Source organism: Mytilus californianus, unplaced genomic scaffold, assembly GCF_021869535.1.
Source record: "Mytilus californianus isolate M0D057914Y unplaced genomic scaffold, xbMytCali1.0.p SCAF_4, whole genome shotgun sequence".
Classification (NCBI taxonomy): domain Eukaryota; kingdom Metazoa; phylum Mollusca; class Bivalvia; order Mytilida; family Mytilidae; genus Mytilus; species Mytilus californianus.
The window spans coordinates 13,291,524-13,315,980 of NW_026262690.1; the positions used below are offsets into that span (position 1 = coordinate 13,291,524).

The 24,457-nt window shown below is 33.3% G+C and overlaps 1 protein-coding gene across 1 annotated transcript in view; it reads right to left on the reverse strand.

Moving 5' to 3' along the window:
• LOC127737496 (cytochrome P450 4F1-like) overlaps window positions 1-24,457 on the reverse strand; it is a 36,572-nt gene that overhangs the window by 5,510 nt on the left and 6,605 nt on the right. The window contains exons 2-8 of the mRNA XM_052248227.1: window positions 13,489-13,636; window positions 12,853-13,019; window positions 10,499-10,623; window positions 9,094-9,162; window positions 5,084-5,207; window positions 2,448-2,577; window positions 1,352-1,475 (exon numbers count right to left, since the gene is read on the reverse strand). Of these exons, the coding sequence (XP_052104187.1) occupies window positions 1,352-1,475; window positions 2,448-2,577; window positions 5,084-5,207; window positions 9,094-9,162; window positions 10,499-10,623; window positions 12,853-13,019; window positions 13,489-13,636 (887 nt within the window). The remainder of the gene's footprint in view (window positions 1-1,351; window positions 1,476-2,447; window positions 2,578-5,083; window positions 5,208-9,093; window positions 9,163-10,498; window positions 10,624-12,852; window positions 13,020-13,488; window positions 13,637-24,457) is intronic.

Genomic DNA, 24,457 nt, shown 5'->3' on the forward strand with positions numbered 1-24,457 from the left:
TACTGTTGTGTTGGCATGTCATCTCCGAGAGTATCACAGTAGTTAGTACTGTTGTGTTGGCATGTCGTCCCCGAGGGTATCCCAGTAGTTAGTACTGTTGTGTTGGCATGTCATCTCCGAGAGTATCACAGTAGTTAGTACTGTTGTGTTGGCATGTCGTTCCCGAGGGTATCACAGTAGTTAGTACTGTTGTGTTGGCATGTCGTCCCCGAGGGTATCACAGTAGTTAGTACTGTTGTGTTGACATGTCGTCCCCGAAGGTATCACAGTAGTTAGTACTGTTGTGTTGGCATGTCATCTCCGAGGGTATCACAGTAGTTAGTACTGTTGTGTTGGCATGTCGTCCCCGAGGGTATCACAGTAGTTAGTACTGTTGTGTTGGCATGTCGTCCCCGAGGGTATCACAGTAGTTAGTACTGTTGTGTTGACATGTCGTCCCCGAAGGTATCACAGTAGTTAGTACTGTTGTGTTGGCATGTCATCTCCGAGGGTATCACAGTAGTTAGTACTGTTGTGTTGGCATGTCATCCCCGAAGGTATCACAGTAGTTAGTACTGTTGTGTTGGCATGTCGTCCCCGAGGGTATCACAGTAGTTAGTACTGTTGTGTTGACATGTCGTCTACGAGGGTATCACAGTAGTTAGTACTGTTGTGTTGACATGTCGTCCCCGAGGGTATCACAGTACTTAGTACTGTTGTGTTGACATGTCGTCCCCGATTGTATCACAGTAGTTAGTACTGTTGTGTTGACATGACATATCATTGATACGTTCTTTTTCTGTAAATTTACTGTTTATAAAATGTTGATTTATTCGAAGTACTAAGGTTTTTTTTCTACCCCAGCCATACATTGCCTTAGCCGTATTTGGAACAACTTTTCGAAATTTCAGCAAATCTTCCTTATACATTATAGATGTAATTTTGGCTATAAATAATATTTACATTTTCCGAGAGTCTAAAGTCAGATATATCAAGAAAATGATAAATATTGGTGTTTAACATATTTTGTTGAATTTGCTGATTATGAAAACCCAAAAGTTTTGCCTTCCATGATTAGGGTCCACATTTTATAATATAATCATGTTGGCATGTAAAAGTCGAGCAGGTGGACCTGCAGGTGGTCATAATCAATGAAAGAATGCCAAGCAATATTCAGAATATCAGGTCCCTTTAGGTCAAATTCATGTATTTACACATCCTTGGACAAACATAGTACAAATCATTTGATTTTGCCATGTGATTAGGGACTTTCCGATTGAATTTTCCTCGGAGTTCAGTATTTTTGTGATTTTACTTTTTATAATTAAATCAATTATTATTCGAATTGTCATTTGTAATATAAAACACCTACCAATTGACAAAGTTATTGCTACTGAGTACAGAATCTACTTCTTCTTGACATTTGTTTTGATATTCCTTTTCCTTTGACAATGAGTATAAAGTCCAGGATAATGCACTTGCAGTTGTATCATGACCTGATTTCAAACAAAATAACAAACAATAACAAAACAATCTGTTTACAATAAATGATTAAATGATGACTTAAATTTAAACCATATTCGAAAACAAACTGACAATGCAATGGCAAAAACTGAAAAAAACCGATCAAATGACAAACATCAGTATACAATACACAATATAGAATACACAATATACAATACACAATATAGAATACTAAAGACTCAATACTTTTTAATTGATGATAAGATAAATGTTATGTTCTATCGAAATATAATATTTTCAATCTGACAGCTTGAATTTGCTAAATTATTTTTCAAATTTAATAGTAATATAACATTATTTTTCGAACTTAATGGTAATATAACAAAACCAACGAAATGTCTGGCTGCGCCTCCCCATGCAATTGATTTAGGTAACAAGTATACTGAAGTAATATCTGAAAATGCCATTTCATTGAAGCCAAGAAAACTTTGACGAATATTTTCCTTGAACAATGCTTTGTAAAATTTCAAGCTATCGGCAAACACGTGGCTTCAAGACAGATGTAAAGATTGCTTACACGCTACAACTTAACATTGTAAGCTGCAAACCAAATATAAAAGCATTTCTTTCTATACAAAAATGAGTCAAACATTTTCCATGTACAGGGAGTGTTGAAAATTTTCAAACTAACTGTAAACAGGAAGTGGTTGCACGGCAAATGTAAAAACTTCAATTTTTTTTATAATTGTTTTTAACTTCCAGTGGTTAGAGCTTGTCATTGCATGAACATTTTATATTTATGGACGCCTATATGTAGCTCTTTTTTAACAGGTTATTTTTATGTTTGTGCTATATCTTATTTTTCATATTTAGTCCGTATCTTTGTATCTGTGCATGAGCTTACATTTAAGTCCATAAAGAACAATACACATGAAAGTTTTTTTTTTATATGCACTTGTTACTGGTATAGGTAAAATTCTTTATAAAATGGAAATATAAAATACCTTCAAATAGAAATGTGTCGACTTCATTTCTAATTTCTTGTTCTGTTAGTCCTTTGCCGTCATCGTCTTTGGCAGTCAATAAAATATCAAGGAAATCTAAACATTTCTTCTTACTGATATCCTCTGTTTCCTGAACAATTAAACGATAACGTTTCATCCATATATATTCATCTATGGTTGGAAATGACAATGATGATATGAATACGATCTTCATTAGTTAATTATCAAATCAAATTTCTAAAAGCGGTTTTACTCGAAAACTTGGCCTATTTATAATTATCATCATTAATCATGAATCATAGTTACTTAAATATATATATCGTCTGTTAGGAGTTTGAAAGTAAAATATAACCTGGGTAATTCTTTTGGATAAATAGGTATTTACACACATCTATGAAAAAAGACATCTGTAACACAGTAATAAGAGAGACCTATAATTCAGTATTCTTGTAAAAAGCGCTAATTAACATGATTGTTAATTATTAAACAGAATTTATAGATTTTAACTAATTTCTTCAGTCGAAGGAAGCACAGTCATCAGAGTTGTAAGTTTCTTAATCACATATAATAAAACTCATCAAAAGATAACGTTCTTTAACTTTAGTTAAACGCCAGGATCGTCTGGACTCACCAGTGGTGTTCAAATTAAAAAAATTAAAAAGGCTAAATGAATTACGAAGAAACACCCTTGAAAACAAAACAAAAAATCAAAAACCATCTGTGCCAATTCTGGCTTCGGCCGTCTAGACCTGAGGGTAGAGAAATCTCATTGTTTCAAAATATTATAAAGTTTTATAAACTGTAAATTAACAGAAAATGTCAGTATCAATGATTCTTGTACATTCTTGTCAGCACAAAAGAGCTGACTACTGGGCTTTGGATACGCTCCGGGACGAATCTTCCAACTGCAGTGAATTCGACCCAGTTATTGTATATGTATAAAACATCAAGGATAACAGGCTTTTGATTTAATATAAAGGCAGTATTTTACCGATCTTCAAATCTCGTAAATCGGTTAAGAAGACAAAAATCAAGCTAATCAACAAAATCTGATGGAATCGCATGAACTTCAATTCATACCCTCGGGGAAGGAAGAATCTCCCAACAGTTGTAGTATCGACATTGTGGTTGTAAAAAACTATCAAAGATAACAGGCTTTTTATATAAGTATACAGGCGACAGTAGTGTACCGATGTCCAAATCTCTTAAATCGGTTTAAAAGAGACTAATCGAGGCAACCAATTCAACAAAATCTGAGGGAATCGCATGAACTCCAAATGGAGCGAAACCTTAGGCAAAGACAGTGTAAGAATCTCCTCCAATACATGCATCACCCGCCATGCGTATTCGCATTCAGTCAAAATGGCGCAATCGGTAACAATTCGAATCAGACGACAATACTGGAATCTAAAGATTTAAGACCGAAAAAGAAATGTGGCTAGTGAGTTCAGACAACCCCATATCGTATCGGTCGACCAAATCGTGATGTGACCGTAAAACTTATGTGGTGTCAATTTCAGTCGTTCACCCTCATAACTGTTTGAGCAGTTTTTGTAAGAAGCACACCCTTGTTAATGAAGTACGTATAGTGTGAACATGCACGAGCGTAACGTATTAACTGAGATATATAAACAACACAAGATGGAGCCAAGATTATGTTACTGTTGGTATGGTATCCCAGACGGGCGCTTTATTTACAAAAACTCATCAGTGGCGCGCTCGATTCAAAACAGTTACAAGACAAATCTAATTATAACGTTGACGACCAAAATTTCTAAAAGAATGTTATTTACAGTGACATTGTAAAGTTTGAGCATGATTTGTTGCTTTTTAAAGTTTTCTCTGATTACCAAGAATTTAGGATTTTTTTATTTTAGATCCTTCCTTAAGTTCAGTTGATATATTACTTTTAATGTACATGTGTAACAAAAATGCTTAACCATACGTCTAGAGGTTATCATAGACATTTAACAAAAATCCCTCAAACCATATACCAAGCTCTAAAAACCCCTAGACCGGCCAAACGAAATTTATGTACATCATTAGCAAAACACTTTAAAGAAAGGAGAGAAAACACTAATTCAAATAAGAACATGTATTCTGTATCTCTTATATTATTACACTCTACGGGTAGCTTGAATATATCTACCTTCCAGCAGTCAGTACTTCTGACATGATTAAGAATGTTACTACTGGTCTTACTGGTGACAATAACCAAAGGCAAGGTCTAGAGATCTATGCGTATATGAAATTCATGTAAACAAATAGAAGTCTTCATGTGGATCCTCCGAGTATTTGATATAAGGAAAATATTCTTACACTAAAACAAACTTGTTTTCCAGTTGTGGTTTAAGTTTTCCTGATCCACTCATTTTTTATATTCTACTAGCTGATGTATTATAAAATTGTTCATTTACTGAATGTATGAGAGGTCTTGAATTATGGTGAAACATTTGCCACTTGACAAAATTCACAACACGTAAATAAATGTAAATAATTTGTGTTTTATTTGTTTTGTTTTATGATTTGTTTTCTTGTTGAAACCATTTGATATTAATACAGGCCAAGCATTCATATATATGTATGACTTAAATGTCCATTACATGCAACAGCTTACTAAATATCATAAGACTAACCAATACTTTTCTTCTTGCTTTGATAATGTCATCTGCCACTTTATGTACATAATCACAATTCCTTGAAAACTCTCTACCAATGGAAGTCAAGTAAAATATTGTATCTGGAAACAACCACGGTGATCTGTGTAACAAGAATGACTTCCCTAGAAATTTGCTGTTAAATTTGATAGATGCTAGTGTGCTTCTTTGTTAAATGTTTGTTTGTTTTGAGATTGTGACAAAGTAATGACTGCTGTACCCATATTTTGACAATTTTACCTATTTGTCTGTTTTGTTCACGCATTGTTGTAAATATAATGGAATTTGATGCGACTGTCATACAAGTGAGAGGTTTAGCGCTATAAAACCAGGTTCAATTCACCATTTTCTACATAAGAAAATGCCTGTGCCAAGTCAGGAATATGACAGTTGTTGTCCATTCGTTTGATGTGTTTTATCATTTGATTTTGCCATTTGATTAGGGACTTTCCGTTTTGAATTTTCCTCGGAGTTCAGTATTTTTGTGATTTTACTTTTTGCAACATTAGAAAAAAATAACCCCACACGTAATAAAATTAAATATTCATACTATAGAGTGCTACAAAAAAACACCGGATATCTTCATACTCCTTGCGTATCTTCATACTCCCCGAGTATCTTCATGGTATCATCAGCTCAATAGTCAGTACTTCGGTACTGACATTGTTTATAACAAACCTTTCTGAAATTTTCCGTTTATAAATTTTGAAATCATAAAGAAACTAAGGTTTCTACACCCTCAGGCAAAGTTGACCTTAGATGGATTTGGCTATTATTTAAGGTCCATTTGGTTATATAGTTCTTCGATTGTTTCGGTTTTTATACATCCTTGGCTGTCAAATATTCGGCTTTGAGTGTTCCTGATGAAGGTAAATCCAGAAAAGCGCTACGGATGCATGACATTTATAACGTTTTGTTTTCATTTTTTACAGCACTGGGTCCATTCCTCTGCTGGTGGACTATCAGTCCCTGAGGGTATCATCAGCTTAGTAGGTAGTACTTCGGTATTGACATAATTTATAACAAACCTTTCTAAAATTGTCCGTTTATAAATTTTGAAATTAAAAAGAAACTAAGGTTTCAACTCACCCAGGCAAAGTTGACCTTAGATGGATATAGCTCTTCAATTATTTCGGTTTTTATACATCCTTGGCTTTTCAATGTTCGTATTTGAGCGTTCCTGATGAAGGTAAATCCAGAAAGCGCTTCGGACGCATGAAACTTATAACGTGTTGTTTATCTCGATTTAATGGATAAAAAAGAAGAAGCAAGACAAAAAACAAAAACAGAAGGAATCGCATAAACTCTAAAATGATCGAGACTGGGTACGTCAACAGGTGTAGGTGTCTAATGCCATGTGTTCATCACAAGACATACGAATCCACACTCAAGTCAACATTTCGAAATGTCACAATCGGAAATAGACACAATAGGAAACATTACAGATAAGGCGACTATTCTGGTTTCTAAATCGAAGACTGAAAAAATATCTCGCTAGTAAGTTTAGACATAGGTATATCATGTCGGGTAAACAATTCGTGATTGTGTGTCGTAAAACTTATGTAGTGTTGGTTTCCAGCAGTTTTTGTGTAAGAAGTAAACCACTGTGAACGAAGTCTGTATAGTGTGAACATACACGACAATGACGTATCAATTTAGATATGTAAACGAAATATGATTGGGGTACGTCACTGATGAAAAATTGGAAGTTGACAATTGGAAAGTTGAAATTATTACTGTTGTCATAGATTCTAGTTTGAAGTCGTCCATCTGTGTCAATATCAAATAAGAGGTCAAGATATAAAGCAGAACTTCTTGGTTTGGTAGCATCCTTAATATCAAGGTTCACTGAGATATACTAGATGCTAGCACTCGCTGAAATGTGGGTTATTGAGTGACAGGACAAAAAAACAAGTATATGATAGGAACATTTCTGTTACCCTGCCAGTTACTGCAGGATTTCAAAAAATTTTAATTTTAATCCAAAGACCTTACAACAAAGACCAAGAAGGGTCCTGTTCATAGTATTGACTTAAGCAATTAATGAAAATTAATTAAATCGATAAAGGGGACGCAGAAATAAATGGAAACAACATTTAATAAAGTTCATGCGTCCGAAGCGATTTTCTAGATTTACCTTCACCAGGAACTCTCAAAGCCGAATAGTTGAAAGCCAAGGATGTAAAGAACCGAAAAAAGTTGAAGAGCTGTATGACCAAAAAGGACATAAAATGATAGCCAAATATATCTAAGGTCAATTTGCCTGAAACCTAAGTTTCTATAAATAGTAAAATCTCAAAAATACTATACTCCGAGGAAAATTCAAAAAGGAAAGTTCCTAATCAAATGGCAAAATCAAAAGCTCAAACACATCAAACAAACGGATAACAACTGTCATATTCCTGACTTGGTACAGGCATTTTCTTATGTAGAAAATGGTGGATTGAACCTGGTTTTATAGCTAGCTAAACCTCTCACTTGTATGACAGTCGCATCAAATTCCATTACATTGACAACGATGCGTGAACAAAACAAACAGACACAATAGGTAAAAATGTCAAAAATAGGGGTACAGCAGTCAACATTGTGTTATCATCTTAATCACTATAAAAACAAACAAATGTAACGAAGAAGCACATAAAGGCATACATCAAATTTAACATCCTCATTTTGCTGTTTTATTATACGATTTTATCTATCTATGTAAAATCCACCCATAAAGGATGGAAGGTTTTAAGTACTGGCGTAAAATCGCGCGTTTGAAATTCGCACAGGTAGACATAAAATAATTTTGTCGTTCAGAGTATGACAGGATACATAAGTCCAGAGTCACGTAAAATGGATATCACAAAAAAAAAACAGACTTAACAGTAAAAGTAATATAAATAAATAAAATAAAGTATGACGGGATACATAAGTACAGAGTCACGTCAAATGTATACCACAAAAAACAGAGGGGGCCTCGGTGACCGAGTGGTCTAAGTAGTTACTACTGTAATCACTAGCCAGTCAACATTGAGGTTATGAGTTCGAACCCCGCTCGTGCGGGTGCACTCGACTCCAATCTTAATTGACTAGGATTGTCAGTTTTCCTATCGAAGGTCGGTGGTTTTCTCCGGGCACTCCGGCTTCCTCCACCAATACAAACTGGCCGCCACGAAATAGCCCAAAAGCGGTGCTTAATAGTGGCGTTAAAACACCAAAAATCAAATCAAATCAATCAAAAAACAGACTTAACAGTAAAAGTAATATTAATAAATAAAATAATGTTGTCGTTCAAAGTATGACGGAATACATAAGTACAGAGTCACGTCAAATGGATATCTCAAAAAACAGACTTAACAGTAAAAGTAATATTAATAAAGACAAATAATGTATAACTTTGCAAACGGACAATTTAGAAAGGTTTGTTATAAACATGTCAGTTGCAAAGTACTGACTATTGAGTTGATGATACCCTCTGGGACTGATAGTACAAGTGCAGTTGTATCGACCCAGTGCTGTAACAATGAAAGCAACACTTTATAATTTCAAGCGTCCGAAGCACTTTTCTGGTTTTACCTTCATCAGGAACACTCAAAACTGAATATTTGAACGCCAATGATGTATACGAATCAAAACAGACCAGAAGATGTCAAGGGAGAAATCAGAGACCATATTCGAAGAAAAACAGACATAACCATGACAAAAGGACAAGTCGACAAAACGACAAGTCAATAAAACACTTCACAGAAAACTTAAAATTAATTTTATTTTCCAACAGATCAAATGATTGCAACTGTAATTTAAAATTCTCAATTTGAACAGAACATTTCGTTTTGGAAGTATCTCGATGCAAATGACTTTAACTACATAAGTACAGATGCCTCTTATACCTATGTCCTACTTCAATCAAACACAAAAGGTTATAATAATAGTCATACAGCTATCTTTCGTTTTGTTCAAATCAATAACATTTGTCCATGTATGGTAACATATATTTTTCATACCTGCTTCTTGCTGCCCAACACTTGGCAATAATACCAACAGCATTACAATATGGATGAGATTCTCCACTTCTACAATTGGAAAAGTATTACATCAAACTTAAGAAGATAAATATGCATTATTCACTATATATCTGGCATCGGTAATACACAATTGCTACATGTTTAGCTTTCAAACGTACAATACTTAAACACTAAATCAGAAACATGTGACAGGAACACTGAAATCAGCAAAGTTATTTTATATACAAAGTGGCTCCAATGTTTCTAAAAACCTAACTTAGCCATAGAAAGGGACATGAAACCATTTCAATGTGAGAATTGACGAAAATGTAAACCATGACGTTTCATTCGTAAATGTTAGGGCACATTCAATTAGATCTGACCTCAGCCAAGATATGTAGGTTAAGCCATTTTCTACATCCTGCATCTGAATCTAGGATACAGTTGAATCAGAATGACAATTTTTAGAATGTAGTATAACAATTTATTAGACAGGAGATTTTGTACATGAGTTTGACTTTAGTTACTGCGAGCCCTCTTTGATATCTTCAACAAGATAGGTGTTTTTACAAAATGTCAAGCTCTAAATCACCCCAAGTCTAGAAAAGAAGCTAATAAATGTGTTATAAACTATCAAAGATTTTCCTACAACACCTAATTCCCCCAAAAGACCAAAATACATTATGATATGACAGAATTGTATTGGGACAGATATTTTAGCATGTTGCAGAGTTAAAACTAGGTTAGAAATATCAACCCTTCTATTTTAACCTCATTCATTTGACTAACAAATGGTACTTTTGTGCGTTCTAAACTGTCCTTCTTATTATTCCACTCATTGGGATAAACAAAGGGAATGTTTTTTTAAGAATAATTAAAAATATTCTGGTATTGGTGTGAAATACGTTCAAAAAAAGGAGGGGTGTAGCCCTTTAGCTTAAATGTTAAACTTGACGTGAATCATTTAATCATAAAAATTAATAGTCTCATAGATCTTCCTTGTTGCATCCCTCCATCAAAATTTAAAATGTATAGTCACTTCGAATCTTGGGATCAAACTGTGATATTAAAAGTTTATTTAGTCAATAAAGGAATTAAGTATAAAATGTTAGTCAGACTGACTTTCTCAGGCTGCAACAATATATGAAGTCATAAAATATTGGAGAAATAAAAACTTCGCCTAGGGAAATGAATCATAATGTAGGTAAGACTGACTTTTAAAGGTAGAGTTATATTACAGTCACTGATAGTAACTTTATGTCTTCCGACTGAACATTCCCTTTAACTTTAACAATGAAATGGAAGCCAAATTAAGAGTGAAATATGGTTTGTATAACATTTAGTGTCTGTGTGCAAGACGGACTTGCACAATAACAACGCAATAGAAACAAATTTCTATACATACATATTTTTCTGACAGTCTGTCTCATATGAGAAAGCGCATCTGAGCATCACATCTAAGGTGTAAGCACTGATCAACTGGAATACTTCAAAACTTTCAACCGAATCAGCATATTTATCAATATTTTCCTAAAAATTACAGTACAATAATGTTCAAAACTTCCATCGTCTGAGCAAATTTATCATTTTTCCCTGACATCTATATGATGGCCCAAGACAGTATGTATATTGAAAGGGATATAACTTACACATGTATATATCCAGACAAACTTCAATTGTTTCACCTTCAGCAAGTTACCATCGCTTTTATAACATTAACGGTACCAATTTTAATTTATGAAATAATAAGCAACCACGTTAATTGAACCTTTCATATAACTGTGACACGTTTATATCCTAGTCCAAGTCAATTTAAGTGTGTAGAAAAGTCAGAGTAACAAAATGATTCCAGAAATTGCAAGTTGTACAGTGTATTTGGAGTTATTATAGTGTTCAAATATCACCAATCCATGGTCACCACTAAGAAAGCATCAAATGTTTTCAAGTGTAAAATGTGTCAGACCACTTTTATGGAGATTATTGATCAACTGCTATTTTAGCATCCAAATATATAATAAATATTCAGGATTATATTGTAGTGGAAACATGAAGGTTTTCAAAAGACACACAGTTACTGTATGGCCATTCAAGTAAAAAAAACGTCCAGAGAAACATAAATACAGTTTTGCCGATACCTCCATGATTGGTGATTGCTGTCTGCCATATTTGGTTTTCGTTTATTGTTTATTGTTTATTGATTTGTATTTAAATCAGTTCGTTGGTTTTCTCGATTGGGTTGTTTTATATTGTCTCATGTCGGGGCTATTTATAGCTTTAGTTACTATACGGTATGGGTTTCGCTCAATGTTGAAGACCGTACGGCGACCTATAGTTGCTTACATCAATGCCATTTTGTCTCTGTTGGAAATTTCTTAATTACTACCATACAACCTCTTCTTATATTGTTATATGCATTTAATATTATATGATTTTTTAAGAGTATGTGTATTGACACAAAATGGTAAAAAAAGAAATGTTCACTTATGCTCTTATTTCTTCTATGCATAATAAGTAAGAAAAGCTAATGAAACCTAGTGTAACATTATAATGTTTGAATAATATGTGTACAATGATTTCATTTTTACAAATATCAATAAAATTAAAATATTTATATCAAAGCATGATATTATTGATGAAAATAATTGATAATGTAATGTACAATTTAAATAAGGTATTATAGGACATTTACGTTTTACATCCTCGAATCCGACATACCGAATTATCACCGGGTTTGTACTGACACCAGCAACACGATGGGTGTCATGTGTGGAGCAGAGTATGCTTACCCTTCCGAAGCACCAGAGATCAACCATAGTTTTATTTAAAAGGGGTTCGTGTTGATCTTGCTTCAGTTTTTAGTGCTGCTCTTGCTTTAGCTTTTAGTGTTGCTCTTGCTTTAGTTTTTAGTGTTGTTCTTTGTGTTTTTTTTAATTTTTTAAATGTCTCTGATGTTTATAACGATAACAGTCTTGTCTATCCTTTGTCATTAAAAAGTTGTTTTCAATTTCAAAATTTCAAATCCAGTCAAGTTGCAGGGTTAGAAAATATACATGACCGATGGTTTATAAATTTAGTAATGTCTTAGGGGTAGAAAAGAGCCAATTACCAATCCGCTATTGCGTTATACAAAATCACCTGATATAACTCATCAACATATTTTATAAGATAGCGAAGGGTGTCACATGTGGAGCAGGATCTGCTTCCCCTCTCGGAGCACCTGAGGTAACCCCGTTTTCCATGTTGTTTTTTGTATACTGTTGTTTGTGTTTGTGTTTTGGTTGTTGTTGGTTTTTTTTTTTTTTTTTGCCATGCCATTGTCAGTTCGTTTTCGACTTTTGAGTTTGATTATCCCTTTGGTATCTGTCGCCTCTCTTTTACATAGAAGGACATTCAAAGAATTTTTTTTACTGAGAATCAATTTTTTTTAATTTAAAAAATTTGATACAATAATTTTGTTTTGAATGTCCCTCTTAATCATTTTTCAGGTAAAATTCAAGATTTGCAACAAATCCTTCGAATTTGCAATTTAAAGCTATTTATTGTTGTGTTTTTTTCTTCAATATTATTAACGGCTTACAAACACTAGAACTTCAAGCATATATGTGAAAATGTGAATGTATCTTGCTGAAAAAAAACCCCACATATTGTGACTTTTTTCATTCTGAAATATAAAACATGTATTATGAGGATGGATATAAGGCCTCGTTTCAAAAATAAAAAACATCACTTATTCCTCATTTAACAACACTATTATCATACCAACAACAAGTCAGCAGCCTCGTTATAAATAGTTTGGTATGGACGAAAGGCTGGTGTTAGTAATCGTCTAGATCTAGCCCATTTGGCACCTCCAGCTAATAACAATCCTTCTCCAAGCCATGGTAACGCATGTCTGTAAGCTCCGCCCCACTGAACTGGTTTAGGTTCTAAAACAAGATTTTATGAAAGTTACGCCGAAATAAGAGTTACCGTTAGTTTCAATTTTTATTCTTACAATTAGATGAGACTGAATTAAAAGAAAGTTCGACAAGAGAAGAATCATGATCCTTTGTTATCTATGTGTGTACCAATATGAGACTAATATTCAGGTATAATATGCGTATCATTCTGTTTATTTCCTTTTTTGAAATGTCACCATGTCCAGCTCTGTAAATAGATGTATCAAATGAACATGTAGGATGATACAGAAGTATTGCCATCTTTCTGTAATTATTGTCTGATCACTGACGTATACCCACCGTCTCATTTTAGTCATAACACACACTTTCTTTATCATTATACTTCATTTAAATGATATATAATAGTAAAAACTCTTAAAACACATCTTCGAAAACCCCTAAAGGTGGTCGCTATCGCCTTAAGGTATTTCCTGACCTACTAGATTGTAACTTTTACCTGCAGTCTTTAAAAGAACACTAACAGTTTCTGGGTGGTTCAACATGACACTCGGTCTCAATGGCCCTGTCCAAAAACAGTATATACGTGGTAACCTCCCAGTTGTTTCTTGTGCCCATCTTATCAATTTCTCTCCAGGTTCTGGAAGCTAAAACATCACCAAACATACAATTCAGTTTCAGGTAACGTTTATGTTGTTTGGCCAGTATCAACTAAGAAATAATTTTTTCATGCCATGCTCTACATAAAAAAGAACATGTGGTATGATTGCCAATGAGACAACTCTCGACAAGAGACCAAATAACACATAAGTTAACAACTACAGGTCACCGTACGGCCTTCAACAATGAGCATAGCCCATACCGCATAGTCGGCTATAAAAGGCCCCGAAATGACAAATGTAAAACAATTCAAACGAGAAAACTAACGGCCAAATTTATGTACAAAATAATGAACGAAAAACAAATATGTAACACAGCAACAAACGACAACCACTGAATTACAGGCTCCTGACTTGGGACATGCACATACAGAATGTGGCGGGGTTAAACTAGTTTGGATGCGCCAACCCTCTCCCTAACCTGGGGCAGTGGTGTAACTGCACAACACAATAACAAATTTTACAAAACAATATACAAAAAAACAAATGAAAATAAAACTATTGACAGTAACGAATTACTGGTTCCGTACTCGAGCCTCGATAATGTGTGTACCTTAATGACGAATAACGGTAAAGAGCTGGACTATTCAGTTGTTAAATCCTGTTTTTTATCACTTCTAAAACTTTGAAACGTATTAAGGCAATAAAGGCAATCATTGGGGACATTCCGACAATGACCGACATGAAAACTACGTACTTTCGAAATGGAATCCGTCAACAGACATTAGTTTGAATATTGATATTTCTGTCAACAGACGGTGCATCGTTTGATGTGTAAAACACCAGCAGATTCACGTGTGCGCTTGACTCTTTATTATCGCAATAACATACTTAAATATTCTAACTTTCGTTTTAAAAAAACACATGTTGTCTAATACTGGAATATGACTTAATTGATTGCATTAAAGATCTGAACGCAGACGGAACAAATAAATCCGTGTATTTTTTCAAGCATCATTGATTTGAAGTCGTACTCTCCACGTATATACTTGACTTTAACTCAAGATGGATGGTATGAATATATGACAATTCTGTTTATCATTATTTTGAAACTTTCAGATGCACAATTAAATTCCCCATTTGTGCACATGCGCAGATACGTAACCAACGTGGTTTAAATTAACCCGAATAATCCAGTTGTTTTATTCCGATAATTCCAATTATTTATCTGCCAAAGACAATTATTACAACAATCAGTGAGAATTATTATCATGACCTATTAATGCTCCAAAACAAGCCATCAACTTTTAATTAATTTTTTTTCATGTGTGTTCATGAATTTCGAGAACTTATACCATATAAATATCTGAATAACTTAATTAAACTTTAATACCCATGATATTATTATTTTTTAATAATTGCAAGGACGTATAAAACGTCCTTGATAAAAGCAGTCAATATAATACTTCCACGATAAAAATAAGGAGAAGGAACCCAGGGTGAACGTACTCTATGGGGACGAACTCAGGGCGAACATGTAATCAGGGCGAACCGACCCGATACCAAATTCACGCATGCGTACTACAAACTCTACTTTAAAGACATCCGATTACAAGTAAATAAATAACGTTCATGTAAGATGAGATGAAATCTAATAATTTACATAAATAAAAGGGTTGATATTAATACATTAAAACATGAGAAATTATAACACTAACGATAGTGATCGCTTTTCAAGCCTAACTAATAAATTTAATGATGCAGATACTTAGATCATGTGTAAACTTCGGTGTCAAGATATGGCACGGAAGTTGTGATGAAATTGCAAAGCACAGAAAGGGATACGGCATATACGTCCTGGTAACGGTTCAATGATTTTACAGCCGGCAGTAAAGGCTTTCAGAAGACTTGAAGTCTTCTTCCACCAAAAACGACAACTACTCAATTACAGGCTCCTGACTTGGGACAGGCACATATCATATAAAATGTGGCGGGGTTAAACTAGTTTGAAGGCGCCAACCCTCCCCTAACCTGGGACAGTGGTGTAACATTACAACATAAGAGCAAACTATAAATATCAGTTGAAAAAGGCTTAACTCATCAGATGGATACAAATAGAAATACATAAACAAAAAACACAGAGTGGACGTGGACAGGTACTTATACATCCAAACAACAAAAAGATACTAAGTACAGATCTGAGAGTACTCGCAGCTACTGAAAGCTAGTTCAAAGCCAATAACAACTAATACAAAAATTCATGCATCCAAGACTAAATTATCAATCAGTACACATCCAACATCCAATGAATTTAGTGTAAAGACGTTATAAACAGTCAGAGAAAAACATGACCTTGTGCAATGCCAAGATACCGTGAGGTATCGACAGATTGTAGAGCCATGAATGTGCACATGTATATAACAATAATATTTAGTTTGATTTTAATTTACTTATAACAAAACAATATCAATACCAATAAAAACATTATTCAAAGATCTAATTACAGTGTTGAATTGATAACCTTTTAGAATAAGTTTATTTAAAGGATTGACAAGTTTATCCGGATCGTTTCTAAATTTCCGGGCTTGGTAAACAACATCTCCGTAATCAAAGAGCTTAAGAGCTCGGAGGGAAAAGGCGGCCATTTTTTCTATTTTTTGGGGGTATCTTTTGATAGTCTTCATACAAAGAATGAGCAAAAGAACAGCCAGATCATGCAGAAAGGTTGACAATTTTGAAATTAATTGTTGTTTAATGTAAGTTCATTTCCTTAGTCAAGAATTCATCATGGAGTCAATTTGGACCAATGGAAGAGATCGGCACCTTCTAAATCAAAACATTTGATTAAAGTTGAAAGTTAATTATCTAAAATTCAATTGAATTCTATCATTTAATAACTTCTACAATACATTTTAATTTTTTTTTTGTGTACCACTGAACTGCAGGCTAGGGTCATTCTCCATTTTTTGTGACAGTGCTCTAAGATTTTTAATTGATTACAACTTTCTCAAGAAAGTGAGGACTGAAAAGACTATTCAGTTTTAAATTTCCATTGATAAAGTTCCCAGTTACAACTCTCATCACAGGAATGCATGTACTTACAAAAATCAATCAGATTGATATAAGCTGTGTGCAGCTTGTTTCAAGATCCTACATTATGATATATGCAAATTTCATGAATAAATATGTTTAAAAAGCAACATTTGAAAATTTTATAATTTTTACCATTTTGCTGGTACACAAAATTTTGTTTAAATGGAAGACTACTTATCATCTAATGAATGTCACGTTTTAAGTGTTCAGATACATTAACTTTTATTTTGGTGGATAATTACTCATCAATTGAGGTGCTCCTGTATTGTAGGAAGATTCTCAATACAGTTACAGAAAGAATGAAAACTGTCGTTTCTCTCCCCAATCTCATGTATCCCCATTGTTTACCGCGAAAGTTGACCTACAAATTAAAGCATTGATGTTGGAATCATCTACAGCAAACATAATTATGTTTAAATAAACAAATACCAATTTTAAAACCGTACACGATTTCTGCGAATGATTTTAATAATGAGTAAAGGATATCACTTCTTCTACGAAGTGTGGAATTCCTACCATGACGTCACTAGGTTTGATATATTTAGAATATTTCTTAATATTATTAATTCGTATATTTTAACAAATTTGATTCGTTTAGGGATAGTCACATGTTAAACTATATTTTCGAAGGTAGAGAGAAAACGGCGGATAGCAAAAAGCATATTGCACAGCAAAAAGCATATTGCACGGTTATTTTTAGAATATCTAAAACCGATATACTTTGTGACGTCATGTAATGAATTTCAAGATATAGTTCAACGTTTTGAAACAAATGACATCTGTGATCGATTATTTGACAATTTTTTTTTTCAAATACATAAGATGTCAAACAAACAAAAAAAAGTAAATGAAATAACAACTACTGATTTTTCCGGATTGTAAAAGAAACGTAATTAGTGTAAGGGAGAGCTCAAGATACGATAATTTCACGAGAAACAGAAGGGAAATGTGTAAAAAAGTGTTTAAAGTCAATCTGTTCATTTGTGTGTCTCCTTCTCATCAATTCAGTATGAAATTTTGAGGTGTTTTCCCAACTATAAAAACAAAATGATTGACGTGAGAAGCTTGGAAGTCTGGCCAACCAAATAGGGAATTGACGGCTTGAAGCCGTCTTTCCCTAAAAATGAGGATGTGCTATCCCGTTTGAAATAAGTTTTCTACAGGTACAACCAAACTTCAAAACCAAATCTTTATGTCTAAAGAATTTAGTAAAGGTTTTAAGTAATTTGTGGTAACGAAATCCCTGACTTAATAATTTACCAGTAACCCATGGACTACGTTCATTAAAATCCAAAACTTAACAACAGACACGGGCATAGCGAACGATTTGTGATATATAAACACCGTAAGATGGTGCCAAAGGAACATCACCATCCAAAAAAGGAAAATTAACAATAGGGAACGAAAAATCGTCCCTTTTGTCGTAAATTTTAGTGTAGAATTTCCCGTGTAAGACTGAAATATCTAAATCTAGGAGAGGACAGTTATTACCGTTTATAGTTGCTTTATTTAAAGTAGTTCCTTTGGGTAAATTTCGGCAGTACATTTAGAAAATTCTTGATTATTTAACGAAAAAAAATCATCAAGATAATGTTAAGTGTTGTTGAATTTATCAATTAAATGCAACTTAGACGGGTCTTTACTGAGTTTGGTCATAAACTTTGATTCATAACAGTACAAGAACAAGTCTGCTATTAAGGGGGCGTAATTGGTGCCCATAGGAATACCTAAAACCTGTCGATAAGCTTTATTGCTGAAAACGTACATAAATATTATCAAGGAGAAAATTAACAGCTTCAATCATCTCATCACACCTCCAGTAAGTATATCTAGCATATTTACCTTTCTCATTAGAGAAGAAGGCTTTTAATGAGTTGCAGCAAATATATTTGCATTCAGATTTACCAAACGACCATTTAATTAAATAGGAAAACTTTTGTTTGATAAGATTGTGTGGAAGTGTAGTGTAACGAGTTGAAAAGTCAAAACTGTCAACAAAATCAAAAGGACCATCAAAAGCACGTAATTTATCTAAAACATCCACTAAAAATTTTACACTCGAAAAATAGTTAATTCCACTATTTTCATATATTTTATTACACAAGTTAATGATAAGTTCTTTGATAGTAGTTAAGGAACTAGTTAAAAAAGCACTGAAATATTAGTTGTATTTTTTCAAGCATCATTGATTTGAAGTCGTACTCTCCACGTATATACTTGACTTTAACTCAAGATGGATGGTATGAATATATGACAATTCTGTTTATCATTATTTTGAAACTTTCAGATGCACAATTAAATTTCCCATTTGTGCACATGCGCAGATACGTAACCAACGTGGTTTAAATTAACCCGAATAATCCAGTTGTTTTATTCCGATAATTACTAGAGGCCGAGATATAACGATATTTTACTGGTTTTTTGTGTAGTTTAGGTAACCAACAGTCTTTAGTTGATTAGAGGACTGGTCTTGTTTTCATTTAGTTTTCCTTCATTTCCACGTTATACTTGTATTTTAAAATTTAACTAAATAAAAGAATGAATTAAAATAAATACTTATAGACTTAGATATATATTCTCAATTAAAAAACCGCCTCGGTGGTCTCGTGGTAGCGCATTCGCCTTGAATGCGGAAGGTCATGGGTTGGTTAAACTAAAGACTTTAAAATTGGTATTTGCTACTTCTCCGCTAGGCAAGCGGCATTAAGGAGTAAGAGCAAAGATTGGTCGGCACAGAGTCAGATGAATGTGTCCGGGTAGGCTGACATGTCTTCCTGCGGACTGTTACCAAGCGGTGTCGGTCTAGTACAAAGCAGGGTAAAAATTCAAATTCCATTAACATATTATCGACCTAAATATGCATATTATTTTGCCCCTGGACGTTAAGCAGCCATCCATCATCATCTTCAATTAAAGATAAAACAAGAAACGAATGTGTTAGATATAAGAAGATGTGGTATGAGTGCCAATGAGACAACTCTCCATCCAAGTCAAAATTTATAAAAGTAAACCATTATAGGTCACAGTACGGTCTTCAACACGGAGCCTTGGCTCACACCGAACAGTAAGCTATAAAGGGCCCCAAAAAATTACTAGTGTAAAACCATTCAAACGGGAAAACCAACGGTCTAATCTATATAAAAAACGAGAAACGAGAAACACTTATGAACCACATCAACAAACGACAACTACTGAACATCAGATCGCCTGTCTTTAGGAGCTCAATTTTACAAAGAAGTAGCGATCTTTTAGATTAGCTGTTTGTTTCAAAAATGTTTGCCGTAAACATTATGATGAACGATTTTCTGGCCGATACTCCTTTGCAAACAATATATTTCATATCATTTCACAACTATATTTATGGTCAGCTTTATCATTCACCGAAATTAACGGAATACCTGTTTTCTGTGCTCATTAATGCTCAATATTATACAAACTATGGGCATGTACGTAGAACAAAAGCAGGAAAACAAACTGTACCAAAACCAAAAGTTTTTTTCGCTCACCACTTAGACAAACAATAATTAAAAAAAATACAATTAGCTTTATTCTTTCATTGCTTATAAATTATTTTTCTAAAGTTTGACAATGGAATTGTGTATATAAATCACAACATTTGACGTTAATAAAGCATGATATTACACGTAGCGTTTGTTCTAGAACGGTTACCTGTTGTGAATTTGAAAGTGACGTAACAGACGAAATAAATATCTCAGCCTTGATAGTAACAAAAATGAATCATTATTATGGTTTGCTCTGTGGTTCTTTGAAAACAAATAACCTGACTTACAATGTATTGAAAAAAAAATAACTCGCCAGGTCTTTTAAGCCATTTTATAAATGCTATAATGCTATTCTAAAGTATGAGATGGCACCAGATTCTTCCAAAATTCATCTTTTTTCATATTTTTTTCGGGAAAAACTTCCCAAATCTTTTAATAATACAATGTATAAATATTAAATATTAATGTACTTGAAATGTCTGAAAATGGGTTTCATTTAACTTGAGGTATATTGTCTCAGGAACATTTACCTCACTTTTATTACAGGGCCGTAAAGTTCTACATTGAGGCAAATGCCTCGTGTAGGAAATTTCAAAAAACAAAAGCTTGTTCTCACATCAAATTGTTTTTACGGCGAGTGCCTTGCAAGAAGCAAGTTCTGTTCACCCTCTGACGTAGCCCCCGTTTTTCGGGATCCGCGTTTCTCATTTATTTTTAGTTTTCAGTGTTATTTGTCTATTGTTTGTCGTTTTGTGATTTATCTGTTCCCGGGTTTGCCTTTTGTTTATTGATTGCCCTTCTTTATTCTCTTAGTGTTGAATCCGTTTGTAATTTAGTAATTTTGTTTTAATCTTGAGTTTTATTTCATTTAAGGACTTTTGATCTAATTTTACAAACTACTTTAAATTGTATCCCAGTTAGGAACTACATCAAGTTGTAATTGAAATGTGTTATAAAAACTTACTTGACAGTTGTAATTGAAATGTGTTATAAAGACTTACTTGACAGTTGTAATTGAAATGTGTTATAAAAACTTACTTGACATAGTTATATCAATGATATATAGCCCCCTCTTAACTTAATTTGAAAAAAACCCACATAATTGACAGGAATAAAAGATTTTCTGCAAGCCGAAACACCAAAAAAAAAAAAAAAAACCAGAGCAGCCACATACTTAACTATGTGACTTACTATGTCCCTAAAAACTAAAAGTCTTACACTGAATCTATATATTTTGCTTAGAGACCAAAATATTGTCGAAAAAATAATTAAAACAGAACTTGTGTTTCAGATTAAGAAATTAAAGGGTCTGGGAAACGCGCAGAATGCACGATTTTTCATCATTTTTACATCGCGATGACCGTGAGGGCATTCCGATGTATTGTTGCCAGAGAGATTTTCATTACGTAACTTTCGTGTTTGAATGGGAACCGATCTATAATCTATAAATACGCGGACATCATCGAGTGCAAAATAACATTCCTTATCGCTTGTTATAAATTAATTTCTTCAATGAATACTCATAAAATATTTTTTTAGAACAGAAATAATATGAAAATGTTTTGTTATATATGTATAAGAAAAAATCATTAATATCTATGCACACGTACAGAAAAAATTGTGTTAACGCATGCGGAAGAATATCACAAGAACGTTTGCAATCTCCCATGAAGAGTTATCGGTCTTTGCTCTCTCTCTCAAGGACCGATAACTCTGCATGAGAGATTGAACGTTTTGCGGGAAAATATGAATGCCTTCTCAAATCCAATCTATTAGAAAAATCGATTTTTTACAGAAGAGTGTCCACCATGCACTTGTACTGCACTATTATTAATATAGTAGAATAGAATGATATACAAATGGATGAAAATTATATATACATGTAACTGTAATATACAAATATCAATATAATATATAACAACAAACCAGATTATACTGATTTGTATCACTACAATATATAGTTATTACGGTGAGGTTGAATTCCCTGTCATTTATTTATCATCCACGCACGAACTTGTCTCAGAATTTTTTTTTATATCTGTACATTAACCTCACTTTCAGGTATAGAGTTTTGATTTTTTTTTCTGAGACAAGTGCTTGTGACCATCCTCTTCCAGATTCACTTCCAGAGGATGATGATTAATTCTGATTAAATGGTACATAATGACTTGACTATACATGTATTATTTATTTAAGAATAAAAAAATGAATTTAAAAATTGTGTGTTTTCAAATATTATTATATATAATTGTGAAAATAAATAATCTGCGACTCTTTTCACAAAAAATCTTACGATTAAAATTGATCGTAAGTTATACTGAAATGTGTATGACTTAAAGAGTACTTTTACTCTTAAGATTTTTTGTGAAAAGAAATGCAGTCCTTTTAGCCCTCTCCCCCGGAATATCAAATGATCGTCCCCTAACAAACGTAAACGTCACACTACTACTGACGCGAATCGAAATAAAACCATTATAATTTTTAAACACACATTGTTGTTGTCACCACAACTAATTGGGTATATTTCATACAACACAAACAGTGAATCTGTACTTCAAAGTGATCTTAATGTTTTACTTTCAATGGGCCAAAATATTGGCCCCGTGGCAATTTTGAGAAATTACAAAGGCCAAAATATTGGCCCTATATATATGGCACAGAACTTGTTAATTTGAGACAGTTCAATAATTTTATGGGAATCTTCAAATTGTTCATGCGATTGCCCTTGTTGTTTCTGGATCGTTTCGAGTGTTTGAATCTTATAAATTTAATATTGTGGTTGTTACTTTTGAATTTCTCAAGTTTTCGGAAGCGGTATAGATGTTCCTGTATACCCATTTTAACATGGGTAGGCATTATATTTGTCAAATCTTTAGACCGAGCGTGAGCGAAGTGTAAAATGTTGACAAATATAATGCCTACCCATGTTAAAATGAGCATAGAGCATGTCATCATAGAATTATTTCGATTCTAATAGGAAGATTTAGAACTTTGGTACTTCGAACCTACTTTTAGAAAGATTTTATTTAATTTCCCAGCGAGCAACACCAATACAAATGTCCATTTTGATCTCCGGCTTTATTCAAAATACAACTGTCGCAATTTCAATCGTGACGTCAATCACGTCGTGCAGCCCATGTTTTATTGTTTCAGAACGTCATATTATAACTTCGGTTAAAGTATACGTTATTTGGCCAGTATTCACTTCAGGTAAAGTATACGTTTTCTGGTTAGTATCAACTTCAGGTAAAGTCTACGTTATTTGGCCAATACTTCGGACTTTTATGAAATGTTGTATCCCTTAGAACTCGTTAAACTATTTGAGTATTGAAAAATGATATGTGACTCATTTATACTTCCATAGATAAAATCGGTTAAATCATTGTGAAATAGAGGTACAGGTATAAATCATTGTGAAATAGAGGTACAAGTATAAATCATTGTGAAATAGAAGTACAAGTATAAATCATTGTGAAATAGAGGTACAAGTATAAATCATTGTGAAATAGAGGTACAAGTACAAATCATTGTGAAATAGAAGTACAAGTATAAATCATTGTGAAATAGAGGTACAAGTATAAATCATTGTGAAATAGAGGTACAAGTATAAATCATTGTGAAATAGAGGTACAAGTATAAATCATTGTGAAATAGAGGTACAAGTATAAATCATTGTGAAATAGAGGTACAAGTATAAATCATTGTGAAATAGAAGTACAAGTATAAATCATTGTGAAATAGAGGTACAAGTATAAATCATTGTGATATAGAGGAACAAGTATAAATCATTGTGAAATAGAGGTACAAGTATAAATCATTGTGAAATAGAAGTACAAGTATAAATCATTGTGATATAGAGGTACAAGTATAAATAATTGTGAAATAGAGGTACAAGTATAAATCATTGTGATATAGAGGTACAAGTATAAATCATTGTGAAATAGAGGTACAAGTATAAATCATTGTGATATAGAGGTACAAGTATAAATAATTGTGAAATAGAAGTACAAGTATAAATAATTACATGTAAAAATGGAATTAACGGGATTGTTTTTACTTTGCTTGCGATTTCACAATTTTTTCACATATGATATGCGAACATGATATGCTGGGAACAATTTCCGTTTTCATAACACCGGCTTCGTTTTTGCTATCTGATAAATTTAAGTTTTTGTGATACACGAAAGAACACATGGACTATTTCAACCTTTATTAAAAAAAAAGGAATGGAGTATTTCGCAGTATCATAAATTCACGTCATGCAGTTTTGTTT